Source organism: Carcharhinus amblyrhynchos, chromosome 3 (assembly GCF_965287045.1).
Source record: "Carcharhinus amblyrhynchos chromosome 3, sCarAmb.v2.hapA, whole genome shotgun sequence".
In the NCBI taxonomy this organism is placed as follows: Eukaryota; Metazoa; Chordata; class Chondrichthyes; order Carcharhiniformes; family Carcharhinidae; genus Carcharhinus; species Carcharhinus amblyrhynchos.
This window is the reverse complement of record NC_137326.1, coordinates 89,687,766-89,711,665: the sequence shown is the minus strand read 5'-3', so window position 1 is coordinate 89,711,665 and position 23,900 is coordinate 89,687,766. Positions and strand designations below refer to the sequence as shown.

Below are 23,900 nucleotides of genomic sequence, written 5' to 3'. Positions count from 1 at the left end.
TAAAATTGTATAAAGGCATTGGAGGTGATGCAAAAAGGATTACAAGAATGGCACCTGAGCTGAGGTTATGCCTGTAAGAAAAGGATGAACTACTTGGATCTCTCTCTTTCTTCAAAGCAAAACAACTAATTGGTCTTGATAGTTATGGTTTTGATATGGTAGGTACAGAGAATGGAGTGTTGGGGAAGAGCAAAATGATGAGATAGACAGACAGCAAAAAAATAAGGAATTCAGAAGAAACCTCTTCACATACAGGGTGGTGAAAATGTGGAACTGTACTTCAGAGATTGTTTGAGACAAGCTATATAGGCAAGCACACGAAAGAGGAGAAAATAGAGAGTTATGTTGTAAATGTTCGATGAGGAGAGGAGTATAAATGCCAGCATGAACTATTTGGGATAAATGGCTTATTTCCCTGTTGTATACTCAATGTAGTCAACTTCTGAACAGAAAGCTTTTTTTCAAGTATCAGGGCAAATAGTCTCATGGCTTCAATAGTGAAGGAAATGCAAGAAAATTAATGCTGCTCTTTCATCCACTGGAGTGATGTCATATCGTTCCCAATCTTTTTGACTCCAAAAATAAATCAGAACTTCTTTGAAACATTCATCTTCCATCTCTTAAATTCCCTTTTGTAGTGTCTTGCAAATGCATTTTGGACTTTATCATGTAAATGCCCAAATTATCATTTCAAATTCTGTATATAATTATGCAACCTTTTATACTTTGTTTCATTTTACAGTAAAGTATTTAGATTATTGGTGCAATGATGCCTAACTTGTGGTTTTGCATATTTATGGTATGAACTATTGTTTTTCTATCTGTTTTGAATTTTGTTTTAGCTTGAGGAATTGAAGAATGTGCCTAGTGGTAGTGAGAAGACCATCACAGAATCAACTGCTAAAAAAGAACAGCTTGAACAGGATAAAGTGAAGGAGGAAGAGAAACTAAAGAAAGTGATGAACAGTCTCAAACAGGAGACAAAGGGATTGCAAGAAGACAAAGAGGTTAGGTATAATTTTAAGTTAATTTACATTAGGGGGTGTGAGTATGCAATAAAGTTTCATGTTTTAAGTTTGGGGTAGAAAAATGAATTTAACAATCATTAACAATTGTTTCAAGTGAGACTTGAACAGTAGTAAATAGTGTTATTTCTGAGATGTTTTTCCCAAAGACATTTGGCCATGGCGTGGAAATGCATATAGGACCCCATTAATTACAAGGCAGTATGCATAGGCAAAATAATACTCAGCCAAACAAAGATGTCTCTCAAATTTATGTTGAAATTAAACTTGGAACAAATTTCAAAAAGTGAACTTGTACATCTGACATTCCCCCTAAATGTTCATACCAATGTTTTCTTTGTGATGTTTTTCCTTACAGTTGAAAGAGAAGGAGCTCATGGAGTTGAGTAAAGCTGTAAATGAAACTAGATCAAAGATGGATGTGGCTCAGTCAGAACTCGATATCTACCTCAGTCGCCACAAAACTGCTTTAGGCCAACTCAACCAGGCTAAAGAAGCCCTGGCTACTAATATCAGCACACTTAAAGAAAGAAAAGCAACAATTAAAGAGCTAGAAAGCAAAATACCACAGAGTGAACAAGAGCTGCAAAAGGTGAGAAAAGGGAGCTTGTGTGCATTATGTTTGCATTTAATTGTTGAGCCAATATTTAAACATGTTGTTCTTTCTCTACACTCCCTAGCTATGACTAACACTACATTCTGCGCTCTGTCTTTTCCTTCTCATTGAACAGTATGCTTTGTCTGAAGAGCATGCAAGAAACAATACTTTTCACTGTAGACTAAAAATGTGACAAATTAAGAATTATGATTATTGGCATGGACTGAAGTTTGCATAGAATCTGTGCACAATCCGGTTAATGTAAACACCCACCATATGAATTTGGAAACTATTGCCGTTGAATATTTAAGAGACACTGGGTGGAATTCTCCGGCCATGCATGCCATGCTGCCGCTTCCACCAAGGATGACCACATTTGTTCACTGCAACAGGACCAGAGAATCCCGCTGATGTGAAGAGTCGGAGAATCCCAGCCACTATATAGAGGGATGTAATTACTTTGTTTTGGATATTCGCAGGAGGAATAGATAATGCGGCCCCTCGTTGCAATTTAACTCTGTGCGGACAACTTATTCCTGTTGACACTTGGCTACTGGTTTGTTAATTTTGTAGTCCTAGATGATTAGAAATACTGTTTTTAGCATTAATGCTTTTTGTTGACTGAAGTCTAAATTGCTGTATGCTCCATCTGTAGATATTCTATTAATACTTTCTTGATGTTTGTTCAAATTGTCCCAGTATCTTAAAATCTGTAGTAACCAATCTAAAATTCAATGAAATTGTTTAGTTTGTAATTTTTAATGGTATTTTTATAAGATTGTGAACAATTTGTTCCTGCATGTGACCATTTGTTTATATATGTTGGTAATTCAGATTTAATAGTATGGTAAGTGTAAATTTAGGTATGTTTTGGGTCTATCCTAAATTTTTCTTCATAGTACTTGAAGTGAAAAGTTGCAAATGGTTGACACAGTGAGGGTCTAGCAACTGTTTAACTGATGAACTTTTAGAATAGTACTGTGCTAAATTAAAAATGTAATGAAGTGTGAATTACTTTGTATCCATTATAGGATGAAAAGGAACTTGAAAAGATAATCCAATCTGAATCTGTAATCCGGGATAGTGTTTATGAACTGCGACAAAAAGTTGAAGAAGCAAAAAGCTCCCTAACAGTAAATCGCAGTCGTGGTCGAGTTTTGGAGGCAATAATGCAGCAGAAGAACACTGGTAAAATCCCTGGAATTTATGGAAGACTGGTAAGGAGATTCGCTTAAATTATGTGCATGCAGAAGAAACCAATCTTTGTTCTTTATCTTTTGGGATTGACTTGTCATTTTTATGTGATGTAGAATGTTTGTATTCTTTTAGGGTGACTTGGGTGCTATTGATGAAAAGTATGATGTTGCTATCTCGTCCAGTTGTGGTGCCCTGGATAACATTGTTGTAGACACAATTGATGCTGCTCAAGAGTGTGTTAAATTCTTGAAGAAACAAAATATTGGAGTTGCAACTTTTATTTGCTTAGATAAGGTATGCTGAGTTAGGCTTTGACTTAAATCCTGAATTTATATTGTTTGTTTCAATAATGATTTGCTGTTGCAATTGTTGCAGTATGATTTTTGTTTTTAAATACTCTTCAGATGAAAGTTTGGGAGAAAGGCATTGGCAAGATTCAAACTCCAGAAAAGGTACCACGCCTATTTGATATGGTCAAGATAAAGGATGAGGCAATACGTCCTGCATTTTACTTTGCACTTCGTGACACACTTGTTGCTAAGGATCTAGAACAGGCAACACGTGTAGCATTCCAGAAGGACAAGCGCTGGAGAGTTGTAACAATGCAGGGGCAGATAATAGAGCAGTCAGGTATGGCAAGTGTTTTGAGTTGTAAATTGTAATGTAATTTGTTCCTGTAATTCATTTAAACGTTATACAAACTAATGCATTTTCAAACTTGCACGTTGCAACTTAACCATTTCAATTGCTCTTTTGTTCAGTCTATTAATTTAAGCAGGATAATGGTGATAATCCGTGATGTGGTATCTGAAATAATATCTATTTTAAAAGTTTCTAAAGGGTCTATAGTATTATTGTAATTATGCTTTTCAAATGTTAATGTTGTCCAAGATCCACTCTTTACCTGAAATGCACCAGATAGCTAATAAAATAATTTTGAAAAACAAGAAGACAGTTGCTGTTGGTGAAGAAAATTTCCACATTAACCTGTCACCAGAGATTTATGATCTAGGATAACTTGCACAATTCCTTGGCTGACATAAGTAAATGACCCCAAGAGTAGTTTTAACCTAGCTGCACCTTAGCATATAACACAATTTTATTCTGCTGTAAGATGTCTCCCACAGCTGCATTGTTATTATTACATTTTATATCATGTATTAGCAATGAAGATAACAGCATGTGGGCTGGAACGTAGAAAGGGAGAACTCAAGTTTTTCCTTATTGTCATAAGATGCACTATGTTCTTAGTCCAAGAAATAACTATTGTACACAAATTCTCAGCTAATCAGAGCAAGTTTTGGAAACCAAATGGTACCTTATTCTCTGGAACTAGGCTTTGTTGCTAAAGGACTTTCACAGATTAAGGTGTTGGAGAGTCAGCCCCATTCTAAAATAGAGACACTGCACCAAGCATATCCTCGATAAGGAGGCATGTTGACGTTATTTGGGGAAACGGCTGGTGCATGGCAGACTTCTGTGCCTAATCATCCTTAGAATGCACGTTTTAGGTGATCACTTGAATGTTTGAGAAATGGATGCATTCTTGCTTGACCCAATTTGTAAGGGGAAGAAAGTGGAAGTTTCACTTCCATTGAATGAAAGTCCAACCTTTCATTCAACTCATTATTACATCATGGAAATAATTTTAATTAATTGGTCTGGACACTCAAATTTAGAGGTGATTTTTCCAGAAGTCCTTTCTACTGGTTGTTGATCTGTCAAAGTAGTAGAGCTATATATTTTACAGTCCACATTTTCAGCATAGGTATTGCCAATTGTGCCTCTTCCCTTTCTAATCTTAGAAAAAATCTTGGTAAGATTTTTTGTAGCAATGTTTTAAATGGTGCGGTATAAGCACCACTCTGCAAGAATCTTCCCAGCAATGAAAAGCAAAGAGATTTCTGGTGATCAGCGCAGATATGGACAGTGAAAGCACCTTTGAACTCTTGGAATTTTTTTCTGGGTGCTGCATAGATTGAAATAGTTATTTGAGGCTTTGGCTAAATAGTCACTCCTGGGTTTTTGTATATAAGATGGGAAAGCAACCAGATTGGCTCTTGCAGTCTCTAGTATGGTAGGTTCTTTACAATTAGTTATGGCACAATTGAGGAAGCTGGTCTCATCACTGGGAGCTCATTTCTTTTTTGGAAGGCATTGGATATGATTACCCAACTTCAAGATCTAAATTTTGTCTGTGAAGTATGACTGCATGGGTATTCGTAGTAACATTGGAGCCACTTGGGTGTTGGCCATATCATTTTACCTATATTATAGAAATTTATGGCACTGTTCATCATAGGGCTATAATATTTATTTATGTTTTACTTCTATTGAAGAAATAAATACTGGCTTTTTTGCGTATTGGTTAAAAAGGCAGAAAGGTGCCACATATTAACCCATAATTTGGAAGGACAGAAATGGGAAGAGAAATGCCAGAATCCTGCAAACAATTAAAATGCATTCCCAAACATCTCGCAGAAGCAGACCTGAAAACATGGAGATTTCAAATGTAAAAAGGCTTGATTTGTTATAAATTAGATATTTATTTGTTCAAAACTTTATTTCAGTTTAGTGCTGTATTAAGGTTACAGTGAAGCAAGACAACCAGGTCACTTGGGAAAATATTTTGAGGAATTTCATTTTATCTCCTTCAAATAGCTAATTTATTTGTTCCTGTTTACTGATTCTTCATGGTAATTTTAATTATTTGTTGTTTATTCATTGGTAGCTATTTTAATTGCTCAATGATGCAATAAATAAGTTGTGGATGGGATATTTTGCCTCTTTATAAATATTTATAAATATTCAGCCATGCATACTCGTACATCCACGTGTGAAAAGCAGTTCTTGCCATCAGATTAGATCATAAGAAATAGGAGCAGAAGGATGCTAGTTGTTGTCTTAAGTTTGTTCTGTCATTAAATAAAATCATGGATAATCTGGTTGTGGCCTCAACTTTATTTTCCTGCCTCATCCCATAACCCCTTGTAAATCAAAAATCTGTCTAACTCGAAAGTATTCAATCATCCAGCCTCTGTTGCTTTCTGATGTAGAGAATTCCAAAGATGAATGACCCTCCAAGTGAATAAGTTCCTTCTCTTGGTCTTAAATGGGAGACCCCATATTCTTAAACTGTGCCAGATCTTTGCAGATCAATTTTCTTATAATTCCATCTTGCTTTAGGTACCATGACTGGAGGTGGAACAAAAGTAATGAAGGGTAGAATGGGATCTTCATTAGTTGTTGAAACCACCCCGGAAGAGGTAAGTTTTTGCCCAAAAATTCTTCGGTGTACAATTGTCCAATATTCCAGATTGGAGGAGAGGAAAAAAGCTTAAGCATTCCTGGTGATAGCTAGCAGTTATATAGCCCATTAGTACATTAATGTACCTTGGCGCTTGTGTTGCTTGCCAAATCCATTAACCCATTTTTCTCAGTTGCAGGTCTTTTCTGACTTGTTTTTAAGTTTATTTTTGAAGTTCATTGTAACAAAATTTGAATGGAAAAGTTCACGAAAATGCAAAACTTAGCTTTGTACTTAATGAAAAAAATCTGAGTTTATGCAAGCCAATCTTCCATCTATTCAAAGATAATGCTTGTAATAAGTCAGGTGAGGTTGGCCACTGTATATTCTCTCATCAGTAGCCATGTTGCTGCAGGTTTACCTAGAAAATGAAATGCTTTGGATATTCCATGAAGGCCTATCTGTAGTTTAAAAGCCATTTAGGAAACCTGAATTCTTCAGAGTAACCAATTAAAGGCATTTAATCAATTCATATAATTTTGCCTTCATGTAGTAGATGGCTAATTACAATGATGTTACATTGTCTTCTGAGAGTGGGAATTGGGCTTTTCAACCCACAAGCCCTGTAAGATCTGTGTCTTTACTTGTAGATCTCCATTTTCTATTGTAAAATTTACTAATCAGGCTATATTTTTGCATTAAACTCAAACATTTCCATTCCTGTAAGCTATCTATACTCTCTCCCTCTATCTATTGCAGTTGCAGATTGGTGGTAACAGCAAATGTTGATCTCTGTCCACCAATAACATAGTCATGTGGGTAATGAGAATTCCAATATTGAGCACATCACTGGTCATATCTCACTAACTAACTCAGGCCTGTAAACAAAGCCTGTAAATACTTGACAAAATAAAAGCTGTCAGGTTTCTATGTACTGCTTACCCTTACCAGAAATGACTTGCTATTAATGAAAACCAGAATAATGATGGAAAATGAAATGGATTATTAAGTTCCTGTTGTAACTGAAGGATAGCTTTGTTGCACAACCCTACATAACAAAGAGTAGATTTGCAAAAATATCCTTGCAGTTATTAGGCCTGCACTCATTCTGATACAGAGCGATCCTTTTAAGTACTGCTACAGACACTACACCTGGATTCCAAATCAAGTGAAATTTTACAACTGCCCAGTGTGACACATCAAGTCTAGATAAAATGATCTCTGGGAAGGCCAATCATCCAAATTCAGTAGAGATTATCTTGTAAGAACCAAGATTGCATTTAAGAGTTCTTAATTATGATAATCCTTTGATCTGCCATAAATTTGCACAGCCAATAATCCTTGCAAACAGAACTATTTTAGGTTTGTAAAGGAAAGTGAGTTAAACTACTGTCCATCAAATAAATATTGTGCTGCTTTGTATGTATTTAAGTTTCTGAAACTAAAATTTCTCCCAAAAAAAAGATAGATAAGATGGAGGCTAAATTGCAGAAGGATTTAGCAGCAGCACAAAAATATCAAGAACAGAAGGGTCGTTTGGAAGAAAAAGTGGTTAAGGAGCGGCAGAGTATCAGGGAGATGAAAAATATGCTGGAAAAGTACACAGCAAGCATTCAGGTATGTAATTCTGAAATACTTGTATTTTGTTAGTATATTGGTGTAATATGGTTCCTTTAAAGTGCCAGCAGATCAGTTACAATACAGTAACTGAATGACAATGGGGTGTGATACTAAGTTGCTACTTACTATACATACCATTTATATCATCTATGCAATATACCCCACATAACCAATGACATTAAATACTGGTCTCAGATATATTATGAAATGGCTCAGTTTGAATTTCTGCACTTCTCATTGAATTTTGATGCATCGTTATCAATTTGAGTTTTAAGTTTTTTGACACAACAAATTTATGCTGTGAATCTTGTTTTCACTGCAGAAAACAAGTTTCCAAAATTTCTGCTCAACTTGCTTGCACAATATTGCTGAGGTGCAGTTTCAGTGCCAACTTACATTTATCCAATGTCTGTATGTCATTTAAAAAAAACAAGAACTCCTGTGCCTATATTGGCTGAGGCACACACAATTTCAGTTGTGCCATGATTCACGTTATGTAAATATAATTCATGAAATGTATCTGGGAGGAGCATCGTTTTTAAAATAACTCTATGGAACTCTTTTCCTTTCAAACCTCCATTTGTACATGACACAACTGTGCCAGTTTCAGCTGCTGGCTTGTCAGCTCACTAACGACTGTCTACTTGAATTGCAGTTACTTAATTTTGGCGTCCACAAAGTTGCAGATATGAAGCCACTTCTTGCCACATGCCTGGTTAGTTGGAATGGCTCCCTGTTGTGTGGGAAATATTTAATGGGGCATCCACCAGAAATTGTATATCTCTGGAAGTTAAAGTCTTACTATGTAGATTATCTTAATTTTATTATAAATTGAATGTGGGAATGAAATATTTCATGATAGTGCCAAAGGTTAATAAGGACTTAAATAAAAACTCTGAAATAAACAGGGTATTCTACTGTGCTGACAACGAGAAGATCTCCTCCTTCATCTGATCTCAACTGAGGCATATTATGATCCTGACTTAAACCCATTTCCTACACACACACCCAACCTACCCTGGACATACTTGGGTATCCATCTTCTGCTGCTTCAATCCTGGCAGCGAGTGCTGAAGCCTTTGTGGTGCTTCTGGGACTGATGGAGCTGCCAGAAGGGTAGGGTTGGAAGTCCCACTCGATGCCAATATAGCAGCAGATTAAAGAGGACTTGGAGGAGGGTGGGGGTTTGTTCTGTTGTGCTGTCCCTGCTCTCCGCCCCCCACTCAACTTTATTCCAGTTTCTCCTTCTCATGGGGCGTTATTGATTTAGATATAATGCTATGCCATGTAAGAAAATATTAGGGCCAATAATCAAAAATTGACCTGAGATTTTGGGGAGCACCTTGGAGGAAGAAAATATGGAGAGGCTTTAGGATGGGAATACCAGTGCCCGAGTCCCAGGCAGCCAAAGGCATAGACACTGATGGGTCTTTTAAAATTTTGAGTGCTGAATATACAGAATTATAGGAACGCAGATATCTTGGAGGTTTATGAGGATGCAGGAGATAGCTTCAAACCTTTTTTGCAATGAGAATATTTGGAAACAAGAATGGGAATTTTAAAATCAAGGCATTGCTTAACTCAGAATCATTGTAGGTCTGCAGGCATATAGTTGATGAATGAACTAGACTTGGTGCAAATTAGAACATGGACAGCAGAGTTTTGGATGACCTTGAGTTTGTGTAGAGTGTAATGGAGAGGCTGGCTTTCGGTGTGATATGATAATGAAATTTCACAGTAGTAAAGGCGAAGTTGAGTTTTAGCAGCTACTGAACTGAGGAATAGAGTTGTGAAGTGTTGTGGAGGTAATAAAAGGCAGACTTATGATGGTGCAGATATGTGGTTGGAAATTTCTCAGTCCAATGTTGGTTGCAAACAGTCTGATTCAACTTCAGACAGATGCCAGGGAGAGGAAGAGGGTAGAGTTCTTGGTATTTACTGGAAAGAAATTTCTGTTGTGCCAGTAGTGATACTGATGGGTTGGAACTGGGTGTCCTTCTACATGTGGAAACTGACTTGTTTTCAGATGATGTCCTTCAGTAACAGTGTGTGGCATGGTGGCACAGTGGTTAGCATTGCTGCCTCACAACACCGGGAACCTGGGTTCGATTCCCGCCTTGGGTCATTTGTCTGTGTGGAGTTTGCACGTTCTCCCTGTGTCTATGTGGGTTTCCTCCGGGTGCTTCAATTTCCTCCTACAGTCTGAAAGACGTGTTGTTCAGGTGCATTGACCCAAATAGGTAGAATGTGATGACTAGGGGAATTTCACTGCAGTGTTAATGTAAGCCTTACTTATGATTAATAAATGAACATTAAATACAGATGGAGGAAGCGAAGTGATGGCAGTGATTCTATTGCTAGAATGGGACTGGGCAAATGCACTCCTACCTAACTTAGACAATGGTTGATGGGGATTGAAGGGAGGTGATGTGATTTGCTGTATAAAAGGCTGCAGCCACTCAAAAATGATGAGAGATTGTGGCAAGTAAACAGTTTCGTTGGATGTCATTTGTGACTTTGAGAGCCATTTTAATGCTGTAGTAGGAATGGAGTTTAACAGATATCTTCACATCCCTTTTGACCACAGGGAAAGTTCCAGAAAACTGGGAACTAGCCAAGGGTGTTCCCTTGTTTAAGAAAGGAAGCAGGGATAATCCAGGAAATTATAGGCCAGAGAGCCTGAAGTCAGTGGTGGGGAAGTTTTTGGAGAATATGCACATTTGGAGGAAAATGGACAAGTTAGTGCCAGATAGCCTTTGGAAGTTTTTTGAAGAGGTGACAAAGATAATTATTGATGAGGGAAGGACTATGGATGTAGTTTATATGGACTTTAGTAAGGCATTTGATGAGGTCCCATATGGCAGACTGTTACAAAAGCTAAGATCACATTTGATTGGGGTGGGCTGGCTAGATGGGTACAGAACCTTCTTGGTCATGGAAGACAGAGTAGCAGTGGAAGGGTGTTTTTCAAATTGGAGATCTGTAGCTCTTGGTGTTCACAGTAAGGAGTTCCACAAACCAGGTTAAAGTCCAACAGGTTTATTTGGTAGCAAACACCACTAGCTTTCGGGGCTTTGCCCCTTCGTCAGGTGAGTGGGGGGTCCTGATCACAAACAGGGCATGTAAAGGCACACACTCAGTTTACAGAATACTGATTAGAATGCAAGTACTTACAGCTAATCAAGTCTCAAAGGTCAAGACAATGTGAGTGGAGATAGCATTAAGCATGGGTTAAAGGGATGTGTATTGTCTCCATACAGGACAGTAAGTGAGATGTTGCAAGCCCAGGCAAGTCATTGGGGGTTATAAATGGTGTGGTATGAAGCCAAGATCGTGGTTGAGGCTGTCCTCGTGTGGAACTTGGCTATCAGCCTCTGCTTGGTGACTGCGCTGTTGTGTGTCGTGAAGACCACCTTGGAGAACGTTTACCCGAATATCGGAGGCCGAATGCCCGTGACCGCTGAAGTGTTCACCAACAGGAAGAGAACAGTCTTGCCTGGTGATCATCGAGCGGTGTTCATTCGTCCATTGTCATAGCATCTGCATGGTCTCCCCAGTGTATCAAGCCTCGGGACATCCTTTCCTGCAGCGTATTAGGTAGACAACGTTGGCCGAGATGCAAGAGTATGGAGTATGTACTGTGTACCTGGTGGATGGCATTTGTATCGATGATCTGGCATGTCTTGCAGATGTTGCTGTAAGAAGTCTTTAACACCAGATTAAAGTCCAACAGGTGTTCCGCAGGGACTAGTGCTGGGACTGGTGGTGTTTGTAGTATATATAAATGATCTGGAGGAAAATGTGGGTGGTCTAATTAGTAAGTTTGTGAATGACACAAAGATTGGCGAAGTTGGTGATAGTGCTGGGGATTGTTAGAGGATACAATATAGGTAGATTGGATTCTTGGGCACAGAAATGGCAGATGGGGTTTTATCTGAGGTGATATATTTTGGAGGATCAAATTTAGGTGTAAATTATACTGTAAATGGCAGAATCCTTCGGAATGTTAATATACAGAGGGATCTGGGCGTGCAGTCCACAATTCCGTAAAAGTAGCAACACAAGTGCTTTCATCAGCCAGGCCATTGGGTATAAGGGTTGGCAAATCATGTTGTAGCTGTATAAAACCTTGGTTAGGCTGCTGTTGACATATTGTGTGCTGTTCTGGTCACCAGACTACCAGATGGACATGGAAGCTTTGGAGAGAGAGTGCAGAGAAGGTTCACCAGGATGTTACCTGGTCTTGAAGGTGTTGGCTATGAGAAGAGATTGAATGAACTAGGATTGTCTTTGCTGGCAAGATGGAAGCTGAATGGTGACCTGAAAGAGATCTACAAAATTATGAGGCATAGAATGAATAGTCAGGCTTTTTACTAAGTTGGAAGTGTCAGTTATAAGGAGGCACAGGTTGAAGGTGAGAGGGGGGCAAGTTTAAGGGCACCGTGTGGGGGGGGGGGTGGGGTTGTTTCGTGCAGAGTGGTGGATGCCTGGAACGTGCTGCCAGAGGAGGTGGTGGAAGCAGGCACATTAGCAACATTTAAGCGTTATCTGGATGAGTACATGAAAAGGGGCGTAAAAGAGAGATACAGACAGAGTAAGAGCAACGGGGTTTTTTTAGTTAGTGCATTGTGATTGGCATGGGCTTAAAGGGCCAAAGCCTCTTCCTGTGTTGTACTTCTCTTTGAAACTTGATGGATTCAATCGTGGAGTTCTGGCAAAATGGGCAAATGTGAAAAATAATGACGTGTAAGGACTTTGAGAGGAACAGGAGATTAGAAATTGGTCAGTAGTTCAAAGGACTACTGGGTTAGGAATTGGTTTATTGAGTGGGGTGATGACAACACATTTGAAGAATGAGAAAACCATTAATAATAGCTAATATGGGAGCCAGGAAGCAAAGCTGGATGGTCTGTAGTTTCATGCCTCTGGGTTTAAGAGAGCAAGATGTGGATCTTGTGGACAGGAGGACATGAGGCGAAGTGGGAGAAGAACTAGAAGGACTGTCGGGGGAAACCTTGGAGGAAGTCTAGTTTATTGTGCTAGGTAAAGGATGGACAGGTGCCAAGCAGCTGACTGGATGATCCAATCTTAGTCACAAAGAGGTCCATGCTCTCCTCAGATTTGTTGGGGGTGATAGTGAAAGAAATACAAAGGAGAAGGTGATAGTGGAGAACAGAGTTTGTATTTGAACAAGATAATTGCCAGGCCACAATAGGACACCAATATATAGTCTATTAACACAGCCAGTATTTGGAACTGTCATCGGGACATTCCAAAGTGACATGTCAATTTGTATGCCATGGCTGCCATGTATACTCCATAGAATTAAGTGGTGTGGATTAGAATTAGCTTCTTGAGTGTCAACTGTACTGACTCAAACCAATTGTTGATAGCTCTGAAGGGTGCTGGTTTGACTTTTGGTTTATGGAAACTGCCATTTGGAGAATCTTGCATAGATTTCTGATCTCTTATGCACTGTTTTAATTTAGGGTCTGACTGAACAGCAGGCTCACTTGACAGTTCAAGTGAAGGACTTTGAAGCAAATGTGGCAGCAGCAGCACCTGATCAGAACAAACAGAAAGAGCTGCAGAAAATACTGGAAGCTTTTAAGAAAGGTTGGTTGCCTTTTTATCCATTTATTATTTCTCTTATTTGAAGTTGTGAGAGCTGGAAAAGTCACTAACTAGGTGAACAATAGTCACTTGGTAAAAAATATCAATTCAGTAAAATATCTAAGGCCATTTATGATTTTTTTTTTTCTCTACTGCAGCATGTCATTTAAGATCCCACTTGACTGAGCCCTTTCCTGTACCAAAGACAATTAATTCTTTCCAGGATTAATTTTCATTAAGGTCCATATCTTTAAGTCATTGTTGGAGAGAGTACATCTAACACTGACTTATGAATCACCCCTCGCAATGACCATCAATTCGCCCATCTAGCCATTCTTGAACTAACACATGCATTCATTAGAAGGCTGAACTTTTAAATACTTACCATGTGCTACCATAATAAAGAGGTATATCCTCTTCTTTCCCCAACACTCTCACTCACTGGTGTTAGTTTGGAGATGCGCTACCCATGGATGCTGTGCTGCCCATTCCTGTGTCAGCTAGAATCAGAAGACCCCAGAAGAAATAGACAGTTACGTCAGGGAAATCTTCGTGAGCATTAGAAATGTTGCTAAGATTTCAGCCATGATTTCAAAATAGTAAAATTTGCTTCAAAGACAGATAATTACACCTTTTATCCTTTTTGCGTGTGAAATAAATTACTTGTGATGGAATAATTAAAAATATTGTGAATGATACACCTAGTGCATTGATTTACTACAGCTTAGCTTTATTAAAATAGCATGGAGCAAATTGGGCATAAATTATCATAAAATGTTGTAATTAGTAGAGGGAATTCAAAATGTGAATGGTTGCCTTAATCTGTTATCGACAGGGTCATTTTATGGCGCAATTAAATAGGATACTGCTTGTAATAGTGTGTGCAATGTTTTGACAAATTGAAGTTAACAATTGGATTGTTTTTCCAGAGTACGAAAATGCTGCAGCAATGGCTGGTAAGATTGAGGCAGAGGTTAACCGGCTGCACACACTCATTATTGACATTAACAATAAAAAGCTTAAAACGCAACAGGATAAATTAGACAAAATTAACAAAGAAATAGATGATTGCACCTCTTCCATTACAAAGGCCCAGGTTGCTATCAAGACAGCAGGAAGGTAAGTTGTATTTGATCCTGATTTATTATAGTATAATTAATATTGTTTATTGATGCACTTTTATTTGCAGTGTTCACATTCCCTTTTTTTTTCTCTTTTGCTGAGGTTGGGGAAATATAATTTAACTTTCTGGTGACATGTTTATGCAAGTTACAGCAAACGTTCTCTTCTAGGAACTTTAAAAAGGCGGAAGAAGCAGTGAAGCGATCTGAAGAAGAAATTGAAGAGAACAAACAGAATATTGAAGATCTAACAGAAGAATTAAAGCAAGTGGAGGAAAAGGGTGCCATTGTATTGAAAGAATGCACTGAAGCTCAGGTACAAAACAGAAGTTGTAGTTCTGTTAATGAGCTGTGCCATCCACTAATTTAAATCCACTATCTTGGTTTTAGAGCGATTTATAGTTTGGTGACTGTGAACAACATAATGGCTGCAAATGTTTTGATTCAGCACACACAACCATTGGCAAATGGCTACAGAGTCAACTGGAAGCACTAACCAAAAGCTTGTTTACTCGTAAAGGTGTTGCTACCTGATTAAAATTTGTCACTGAGTTATTGGCCTCTATTAATCAACAGTAGATTTATGATTTATATAGTGTCTTTAATATAGAATCGTCCCAAGGTGCATAATCAGGTCAAAATGGACATGAAACAGAACAATACATTAGGAATGAAATCAGGCAGCATTTTTTCTCCAAAAAATGTATGTTCTCCAAGAGGCAGTGGATGCTGGTACAGCTGATAATTTCAAGGCCATAAGGCCTTACGTAAGAGTATCAAAGGATATGAAGTAAAATTGTGTAAGCACATTTGACGTACAGATCAGCCTAACAGGTGGCACAAGTTATCTAGCTATTTTTGATCTGTTCCAATGATAGAGTTTTGGATAAGACTTCAATTGGTTTAACAATGGTTAATCATTGAAGAGTTTACTGCTTTTAGAGTCCAGTTTTCTTACTTGCATAATAAAGCACAAAAAGCAGTGAAATATCTTAATGCCTAATTTCCTGGATTATTGTTATGAGCAGTCAGGAAGCTAACAGGAAAGTGCAAATTTTGGATTGTGTGAGAGCAGGTAAAATTCCAGAACAAGCTGACTAGACTTCTGTCATCCATCACCTTGCATAAATTTTATCTTGCATTCAAGAGGATTGTGAATATCACCTAACCTGACAATTCTAATTTCTGATTCTTACTTCTATTGAAAAAAACATGTTCATCTGCATTATTTGTTTCATCATCTAACATTTTCAAGAGTCAAGACCTTCATTTAATATTTCCCAATGAGTCCTCCATAACCTGCACTTGAACAGCCTCCAGTGGTCTTTGATTGCCATCTCACTGTACACAACTGAAAAATCTTTCTCAGTTTTTTTCCACAGCTGTCTACAATCCCCTTTTCAATTTCCTTTTTCAGCTGATCTAATGACAGCCTCCATTTTCTTTTAGCTGTTCTCATTGTACTTAACTCTCCTTAGTTGAAAATGACGTGCCTCTAAATAGTAGTTTTGGATTTGCATCTTATTTGCCTTTGTACACGATCAGTCAACTACGATAAAATGCATTCTCTGATCAGCCGTACAGGAATAGGGTCTTCAACCATTTGAAACTGTTGCATCGCTTTGGTGATGTTGGGACTAAAAGAAAACATTCTCTTTGACATTGTGATTTTGTTTTTTCAATTACCTTTCTTGGATATTTGGGCAAATTTATTTAAAGATAAAAGGTTAAGGGTGGGATTGAGAGAGGAGATGTAATAAATCAAAGGATAACGATATACTGGAACAGGTTAGTAATTTGGGTAAAGATGCCCAGAGTGAGATGGAAGGAACAGAGTGCAAATTTAGGAGTGCACTAGGCGATAAGGCCAGAGATTACAAAAATATTCAAGACAGTTAAAGGCTCTTTATTTGAATGCACACAGGGTTCTTAACAAAATGGATGAATTGCTAACATGCATAGCAAACTATGTATGACCTGATAGCCATTATAGACAAGGTTTTTGATTTATCAGACATATTAGCATATAGTGAAAAGTATTGTTTCTTGCGCACTATACAGAATATACTGTTCATAGAGAAGGAAACAAACGAGTGTGCAGAATATAGTGATACACTTGTAGCTAGGGTCTCAAGAAAGATCAACTTAATGCAAGATAGGTCTATTCAAAAGTGTGGAGAGAAGAAGCTGCTCTTGAGCCGGTTGGTATGTGACCTCAGACTGTTGTATCTTTTACCCAACTGAAGAAGGTGGAAGAGAGAATGTCCTGGATGCATGGGGTCCTTAATTATGCAGGCTGCATTGCCGAGGCAGTGGGCTGTGTAGACAGAACCAATGAATGGGAGGTTGCTGGGTGACTAAGGCTGGGACCTTAATAATGAAGGGCATTTGACATTTCAAAAAGAAAGGAGACGAGGAAAAAGTGGTGGGGTGACTCTAATTACGGATGTCATTAGTACAGCGGTAAGAGATTACCTTGCCTCAAAAGAGCAAGATTTGGAATTAGTTTGGGTGGAGATGAGAGACAGAAAACCTAAGAAGAGCTTACTTGTGGAAGTAGTTTATAGGCCTCCTAACAGCAGTTACACTATAGGGCAGGGTATAGAGGGAAAAATAGTGTGCAAGAAAGGTACCATAATAATCATTGATGACTTTGTGTAGATTGGGCAAATTGGCAAAGGTAGTTTAGAAAATAAGTTTATCGTGTGTCATGCAGTTTCTTAGCGCAGTACATTCTATAGCAAGCAGTATATTCTATAGCAAACCGGAAGCAGGCTGTACTAGACCTAGTATTGAACAATGAGACAGGATTATTCAAAAACCTAATAGGGTTGAAGGCCCTATTCCTATATGGCAGATTAGAGAATGCATTTTATTGTGGTTGACTGTGTACAAAGGCAAATAAGAAGATGCAAATCCAGAACTACTATTTATAGGCGTGTCATTTTCCATTAAAAATCAATGGTAAAGGACCTCTAGACAAGAATGATCATAACATGATAGAATTTTATATTCACTTTGAAGTCAGTGTTTAAAATCAGCTTCCAAGTGAATTGGGCTAAGTTTTGCAATCCATCATTTTTCCAAGAAAAATATAAAATGAAAGAGCAGAGTAAAACAACATACTGACCTATAGATTAGAATATTTACATGTTAATACAATGCATCATCAGACTCTTCTTGCATCTTGATTATTCATATTAATTTGGTTAGTTTTTTTGTGTTCTGTACTTAATAGCTACTTTAAGGTCTGTCTTCTGAAAAACTAATTGCATTTCACAAATCAACTGTTCGTATACAAATTGACATAATTTGACAGGACCATTGAATATAACCTTTGTGTGTGTCTGTGTTCAAGTGTAGTCAAGGAACTTTATGATCAAAAGTTAATATGTTACTAAAAGGCAACTGAGCCATGATTAGTCGGGTGGCTGAAATACTGAACTGCTGTCTGGCGTGATTTTAAAGATCCTTTGGTGTTATATATTCAATATTTCCTGTTGCTATTTTACATAGGAATCATTGGTAATGGTGACTGAGGAGCATAATGGTTTATTTCAAGAACTGAAAGGAATTCAAGAAGAACAACAAGCACTTCAAAAAGAAACTCTCAGTATACGACTAAAGTTGGAACAAATAGATGGGCACATTGCGGAGCACCAATCAAAGATGAAATTCTGGCAAAAAGAAGTAAGGGTGAACAAATAGAAATCATTTCAGCATAGTTAAACTCCATTAATGCTGAATTAATTTAGCGAGTACCTTGTTTTAAAATTAATTTGTGTGGATGTTGTTGGCTAAGCTGGCATTTATTGCCAATCCCTAATTGTCCATGGGAAGGTGGTAAGCTGCCACTTTGAACCACTGTGGCCCCTGCAGTTTAGATACACTTGCAGTGCTGTCAGGGAGTGAGTTCCAGAATTTTGACCCAGCTGAGGCATACAGATGAGGAAAGGACCAGGTTTCATTTATTGTCAATGCTAACTTTGATCCAGCAATGTCATGGGTGGTCTTTTTGCCCTAGGTTAGGAAGACAAGGAAATGGTCTAGAACTCTTGATTTGTATCTAAGCACTCATATGTGGGAAATGTCTTGTCAGAGTTTCTACAATGAAGGTCCTTCCAATACTTAATGTCAAGACTTGCAATAGAAAATTGCCCAGTTTGGTAAGATACCAAATGATATTCAGTGCAAGATGCTGGCAACAAATCATAGCCTAGCCTTCCTTCATATGGACACCATAATTAGTTTGACTGCTTTTAATTATTTGAGACAATGAGCAAATATTGTAACTGAAGAGGGAAGGGCAAACATAACGTCATAGCGCAGAAAAGGCCCTGTGGCCCATTGAGCCTGCAGTGACAACTATCATTAAATGCACACTAATCCTATTTTCCTGCACATGTCCCATGTCCTTGAATGTTATATTTCAAGTGCTCATCCAAATACTTTTTACAGTTGTAATGTTCCTGGCCCCCACTACGTTCCCAGGCAGTATATTCCAGGTTCCTACCACACTCTGAAAAGCTATTTCCCAAATCCCCTCTGCATGTCCTGCCCCCTTCCCCCTCGTGATTGACCCTTGAACCAAGGGGAGCAACTCTTTCCTATTCATCCTGCCCATTCCTGTCATAATCTTATACACCTCAATCATGTCCCCCCCTCAACCTTCTCTGCTCTAAAGAAAACAATCCAAGCCTATAAATGCTCCATCCCAGGCAACGTACTAATGAATGTCCTCTGTACTCCTTATAGTGCAGGTGACTATAACTGCTCACACTACTTCAGCTGTGGCCTAACCAATGCTCTCTAAGATTTCTTCAAACAAACAAGTTCCTCTGAGCAGACTTGATTCTTTGACATTGTCAGCTCTCCTGGTTCTAGTCTTCTAGAAGGATTAGATGACACCAAGCACAAGCAATGTAGGATAGATTCCAACCCCCCACCCCTGCTGAAAAGTCTTTAGTAAAAATCTGGTTAATTAAATAACTGACCAGGATTCATTTGATTACTTTTGAATTTGGAACAAATGTAGAAGTGAATGTAAATGAAAATATCAGATTGTATTTTAAAACTTCTTGTAATTTGTTCCCAGATATCAAAACTTTCTTTACATCCGATTGATAAATCGACAGACAAACTTCCAGAATTGAGTGAGGAAGATCTTCTGGAATTCAAAAATCCAGATGTGATAAATAATCAGATTGCATTACTAGAAGCTAAATGTCTGGAAATGAAGCCAAACTTGGGTTCCATTGCAGAATATAAAAAGAAAGTAAGTTTTAGGTTGCATTGCAGTGATTTCTCCTTCATTGGTTAGATTTGAACTGTTCTTGTATTGGACCTATAGACAGTCATACACAATATTATAATTGTGTGCAGGAAGAACTATACCTACGCCGTGTGGCAGAGCTGGATGAAATCACTAATGAGCGGGATAAGTTTAGACGTGCCTTTGAAGATTTAAGAAAACAACGCCTTAATGAATTCATGGCTGGGTTTAATATGATCACCAATAAGCTGAAGGAGAATTACCAAATGCTTACACTGGGTGGTGATGCTGAGCTGGAGTTGGTGGACAGTCTGGATCCTTTCTCTGAAGGAATTATGTTCAGGTTGGAAAACTGATTTTCTCCAAACAAAATGTGTGTAGATTACATAACTGCATATTGACTGACTGCCCTGAGTGGCTACTTTGGCAACCAATAGGAAATTTCCTTTGGTGGAAGACGGACAGAAAGAAGTGGATATTGTAATTTTAGAACAAGCTGCTAACTAAAATTAAAATGTCAGCAAGTTGAACTAATTCTAAAAGGTGAAAATTGTGATGTGTATCACATCTCTTCTAAGATTCTTAAATCTTGCTTTAAATAAAGCCAGTGAGGGGGCGGGGGGGAGTTGCAGCCGTGAGATGCAAAACGAACAAAACAGTTGGTGATTTTTTTTTAACATTTCCCACACACTTGCCTTTGACCTAAGCAATTTTAGCGACATCAAATCACTTTATTGAAGCCAGACTGTATAAAATAAATTACAATATGCTAATTAAGCCCAATATGTTAGGATTTGAGAAACAAAATGCTTTATATAGCTGTTTTAATTTTTAAATGATGATGTAAATTATCTTTTCTAGTGTACGTCCACCAAAGAAAAGCTGGAAAAAAATTTTCAACATTTCTGGTGGCGAAAAGACTCTCAGTTCTCTGGCTCTTGTTTTTGCACTTCACCATTACAAGCCCACTCCTTTGTACTTTATGGATGAAATAGACGCAGCACTGGATTTTAGAAATGTTTCAATTGTTGCTCATTATATCTATGTAAGTATATAGTCGGTTTCTGTGAAAGAATAAATGTTTAAAAAATGTACATGATATGAACACTGAAAAATTCATAAACAGTAAGAGTTAAAAATACTACGGGTTAAGTGAGAAATGGTCTCTCAAGCCTTCTCGGCTTTTTCATCAGGTGATGTCTAAGGAGCCTTAGTAGGTGACATATACAGCTGCCACTGTTTGTTGTGGTGGGATTGAAGATTTGTGGAAGGGTTACCTTTGTCCTGGATGGTGTTGAGCATTGAGTGTTGTTGTAGCTGCACTCAACGAGGCAAGTGAGGAGTATTAGAACATAGAGCACTACAGCACAAACAGGCCCTTCGGCCCACATATCCATACCTACCAGGCCATAGAACTATCTGTAACTCCCAATCCCATCAAATCCCATGTACTCATCCAGAAGTCTTTTAAAAGACCCCAGCGAGTTTGTCTCTACCACCACCAACGACAGCCGATTCCACTCACTCACCACCCTTTGAGTGAAAAACTTACCCCTAACATCTTCTCTGTACTTGCTCCCCAGCACCTTAAACCTGTGTCCTCTCATAGCAACCATTTCAGCCCAGGGAAATAGCCTCCAAGAATCCACCCTATCTATTCCTCTCAACATTTTATAAACCTCTATCAGGTCGCCTCTCAACCTTCGTCTCTCCAGGGAAGAGACCTAGCTCCCTCAACCTATCTTCATAAGGCATGCCTCCCAATCCAGGAAACATCCTTGTAAATCTCTTATGCACCCTCTCAATAGCTTCCACATCCTTCCTGTAGTGAGGCGACCAGAACTGCGCACAGTACTCCAAGTGGGGTCTGACAAGGGTCTTATAAAGTTGCAGCATTACCTCCCAACTCCTAAACTCAATCCCTCGATTAATGAAGGCCAGTACACCATACACCTTCTTGACCACATCCTCCACCTGTGAGGCCGATTTAAGAGTCCTATGGACCCGGACCCCAAGGTCCTTCTGCTCCTCAACACTGCTAAGACTCCTATTCCATCACAATCCTAGCTTGTGTCTTGTGACTTTGGAGAAGTGGGGAGTTACTTGCCTCTGACCTGATCTTGTAGCCACAGTATTTACATGACTAGTCCAGTTTAGTTTCTAAACTAGGTTTTTTTTTTATTCATTCGTGGGACATGGGTGTCACTGGCTGGCCAGCATTTGTTGCCCTTCCCTAGTTGCTCCTGAGATGGTGATGGTAAGGTGTCTTCTTGAACCACTGAGTGGCTTGATTGGTCATTTCAGAAGGCATTTGAGAGTCAGTCACATTGCTGTGGATTTGTGGCCAGACCAGGTAAGGACAGCAGAATTCCTTCACTAGAGGCCATTAATGAACCAGGTGGGTTTTTCTGACAATTGACAATGGTTTCAGTAGGTTTTTAATTCCAGATATATTTTATTGAATTCAAATTCCACCATCTGCCATGGTGGGATTTGAAGCTGGGTCCTCAGAACATTAGCTGAGTTTCTGGATTAATAGTTTAATGATAATACTACTAGGCCATTTCTTCCCTCATCGTGGGGGATTCAGCAATGGCAGGGCAATGGTTCAATTCTTTCTTGTTGGAGATGGTCATTGTGTGGTGTGAATGTTACTTGCCATTTATCAACCCAACTTCTGACCTTATGTTGGAAGAAAAATCATTGATGAAGGAGCTGAAGGTGGTTGGCCCGTGGATCCCATCCTGAGGAACTCCTGCAATGATGTCCTGGAACTGAGATGTTTGGTCTCCAATCAGTGCTACCATCTGCCTTTGTGCCAGGCCAGGTACAAAGGAAGATGGTAGCACTGATTGGAGACCAAACATCTCAGTGGGTTGAGTGGGGAATGTGCCAGGCCATGAAATTGTGGTAGAGTACAATTCTGCTGATGGCCCACAGCACCTCAGAGGCTTAGATCTGTTTGAAGTCATTTAGCATGATGGTAGTGCCACACAACATGGTGAAAGGTGTCTTCGTTGTGAAGGCTGGACTTTGTCACCACAAGGACTGTTGTGCGATGGTCACTCTTACTGATGCTGTAATGGACAAATGCATTTACAGCAGACAGGTGAGGATGAGGTCAAGTATGTTTTTCTCTCACCACCTGCTGAAGACTTGGCCAACTCAGTCTGTGGTGGATGTGCTGTGGACGTACATTCTGCACTCTTGTCACCTCTGCTCCTTCCACGTGGTGTTCAGTGTGGGGGAGTACTAATTCATAAGCTGAGGGAAACTGAATGACTATATATCACAGTGCCACCAGTCTGCAGTGGATCATTATCTGTAAGGGCATTTAAAAATCAACCACATTGCTGTGGGTCACATGGAAGCCAGCCAGACAGACAAGGATAGCAGGTAAATCAGATGGGATTTCACAACAATCATTGTCGTCATTTGAATTTTAATTCTATGTTTTGTTAAATTGAAGTTCCACCATCTGCAAGGGTGGGATTCAAATCCAGGCCCCCAGAGCATTACCTTGAGGTTAGCATGGTACCACAGTGGTTAGCACTGCTGTCTCCCGCCACCAGGGACCCGGGTTCGATTCGCAGCTTGGGTCACTGTCTGTGCTGAATCTGCATGTTCTCCCTGTGTCTGCGTGAATTTCCTCCAGGTGTTCCAGTTTCCTCCCACCGTCCAAAGGACATGCTGGTTAGGTGCGTTGGCCATGCTAAATTTTCTGTGTACCTGAACAGGTGCCAGAGTGTGGTGACTAGAGGATTTTCACAATTATATCATTGTGGTGTTAATGTAAGCCTACTTGTGACACTAATAAATAAATTGGGTCCATGAATTACTAGTCCAGTGACAATACCAGTGTACCACCGCCTCTTGTCTGTTGTGTAAATAAATAATTGACACCCAAAGGAAATGGTAAAATAATTAATTTAGTAATCCATCTATATCCATGTCAGTATCAGACAGGACAGTAACCACTGCAATTGACTTTCGGATCCACCATTGACATAAAGAGTGCCCAAATTTATAAAATAAAGCCAATTGATATATTATTAGACTTTTTTTAAAGTAATCCAAAAAAAATTGAAACCTCAGTGAAGAGGTGATAATGCACGCTGTTTAGTGTCAAGTGCAGACATAGTTGGGTTTATTCAAGTTGCATTAGGAAACTGGTGAAAAAGAGCTGTTCTGTTTGAATTCAGCCAAA

The 23,900-nt window shown here is 38.9% G+C and overlaps 1 protein-coding gene across 1 annotated transcript in view; it reads left to right on the top strand.

Moving 5' to 3' along the window:
- smc4 (structural maintenance of chromosomes 4) overlaps positions 1–23,900 on the top strand; it is a 61,243-nt gene that overhangs the window by 34,241 nt on the left and 3,102 nt on the right. The window contains exons 10-23 of the mRNA XM_080185480.1: positions 843–1,007; positions 1,384–1,617; positions 2,655–2,840; positions 2,953–3,114; positions 3,225–3,450; positions 6,007–6,086; positions 7,532–7,684; positions 13,177–13,303; positions 14,230–14,419; positions 14,593–14,737; positions 17,938–18,111; positions 19,517–19,696; positions 19,804–20,036; positions 20,555–20,738. Of these exons, the coding sequence (XP_080041606.1) occupies positions 843–1,007; positions 1,384–1,617; positions 2,655–2,840; positions 2,953–3,114; positions 3,225–3,450; positions 6,007–6,086; positions 7,532–7,684; positions 13,177–13,303; positions 14,230–14,419; positions 14,593–14,737; positions 17,938–18,111; positions 19,517–19,696; positions 19,804–20,036; positions 20,555–20,738 (2,439 nt within the window). The remainder of the gene's footprint in view (positions 1–842; positions 1,008–1,383; positions 1,618–2,654; positions 2,841–2,952; positions 3,115–3,224; positions 3,451–6,006; positions 6,087–7,531; positions 7,685–13,176; positions 13,304–14,229; positions 14,420–14,592; positions 14,738–17,937; positions 18,112–19,516; positions 19,697–19,803; positions 20,037–20,554; positions 20,739–23,900) is intronic.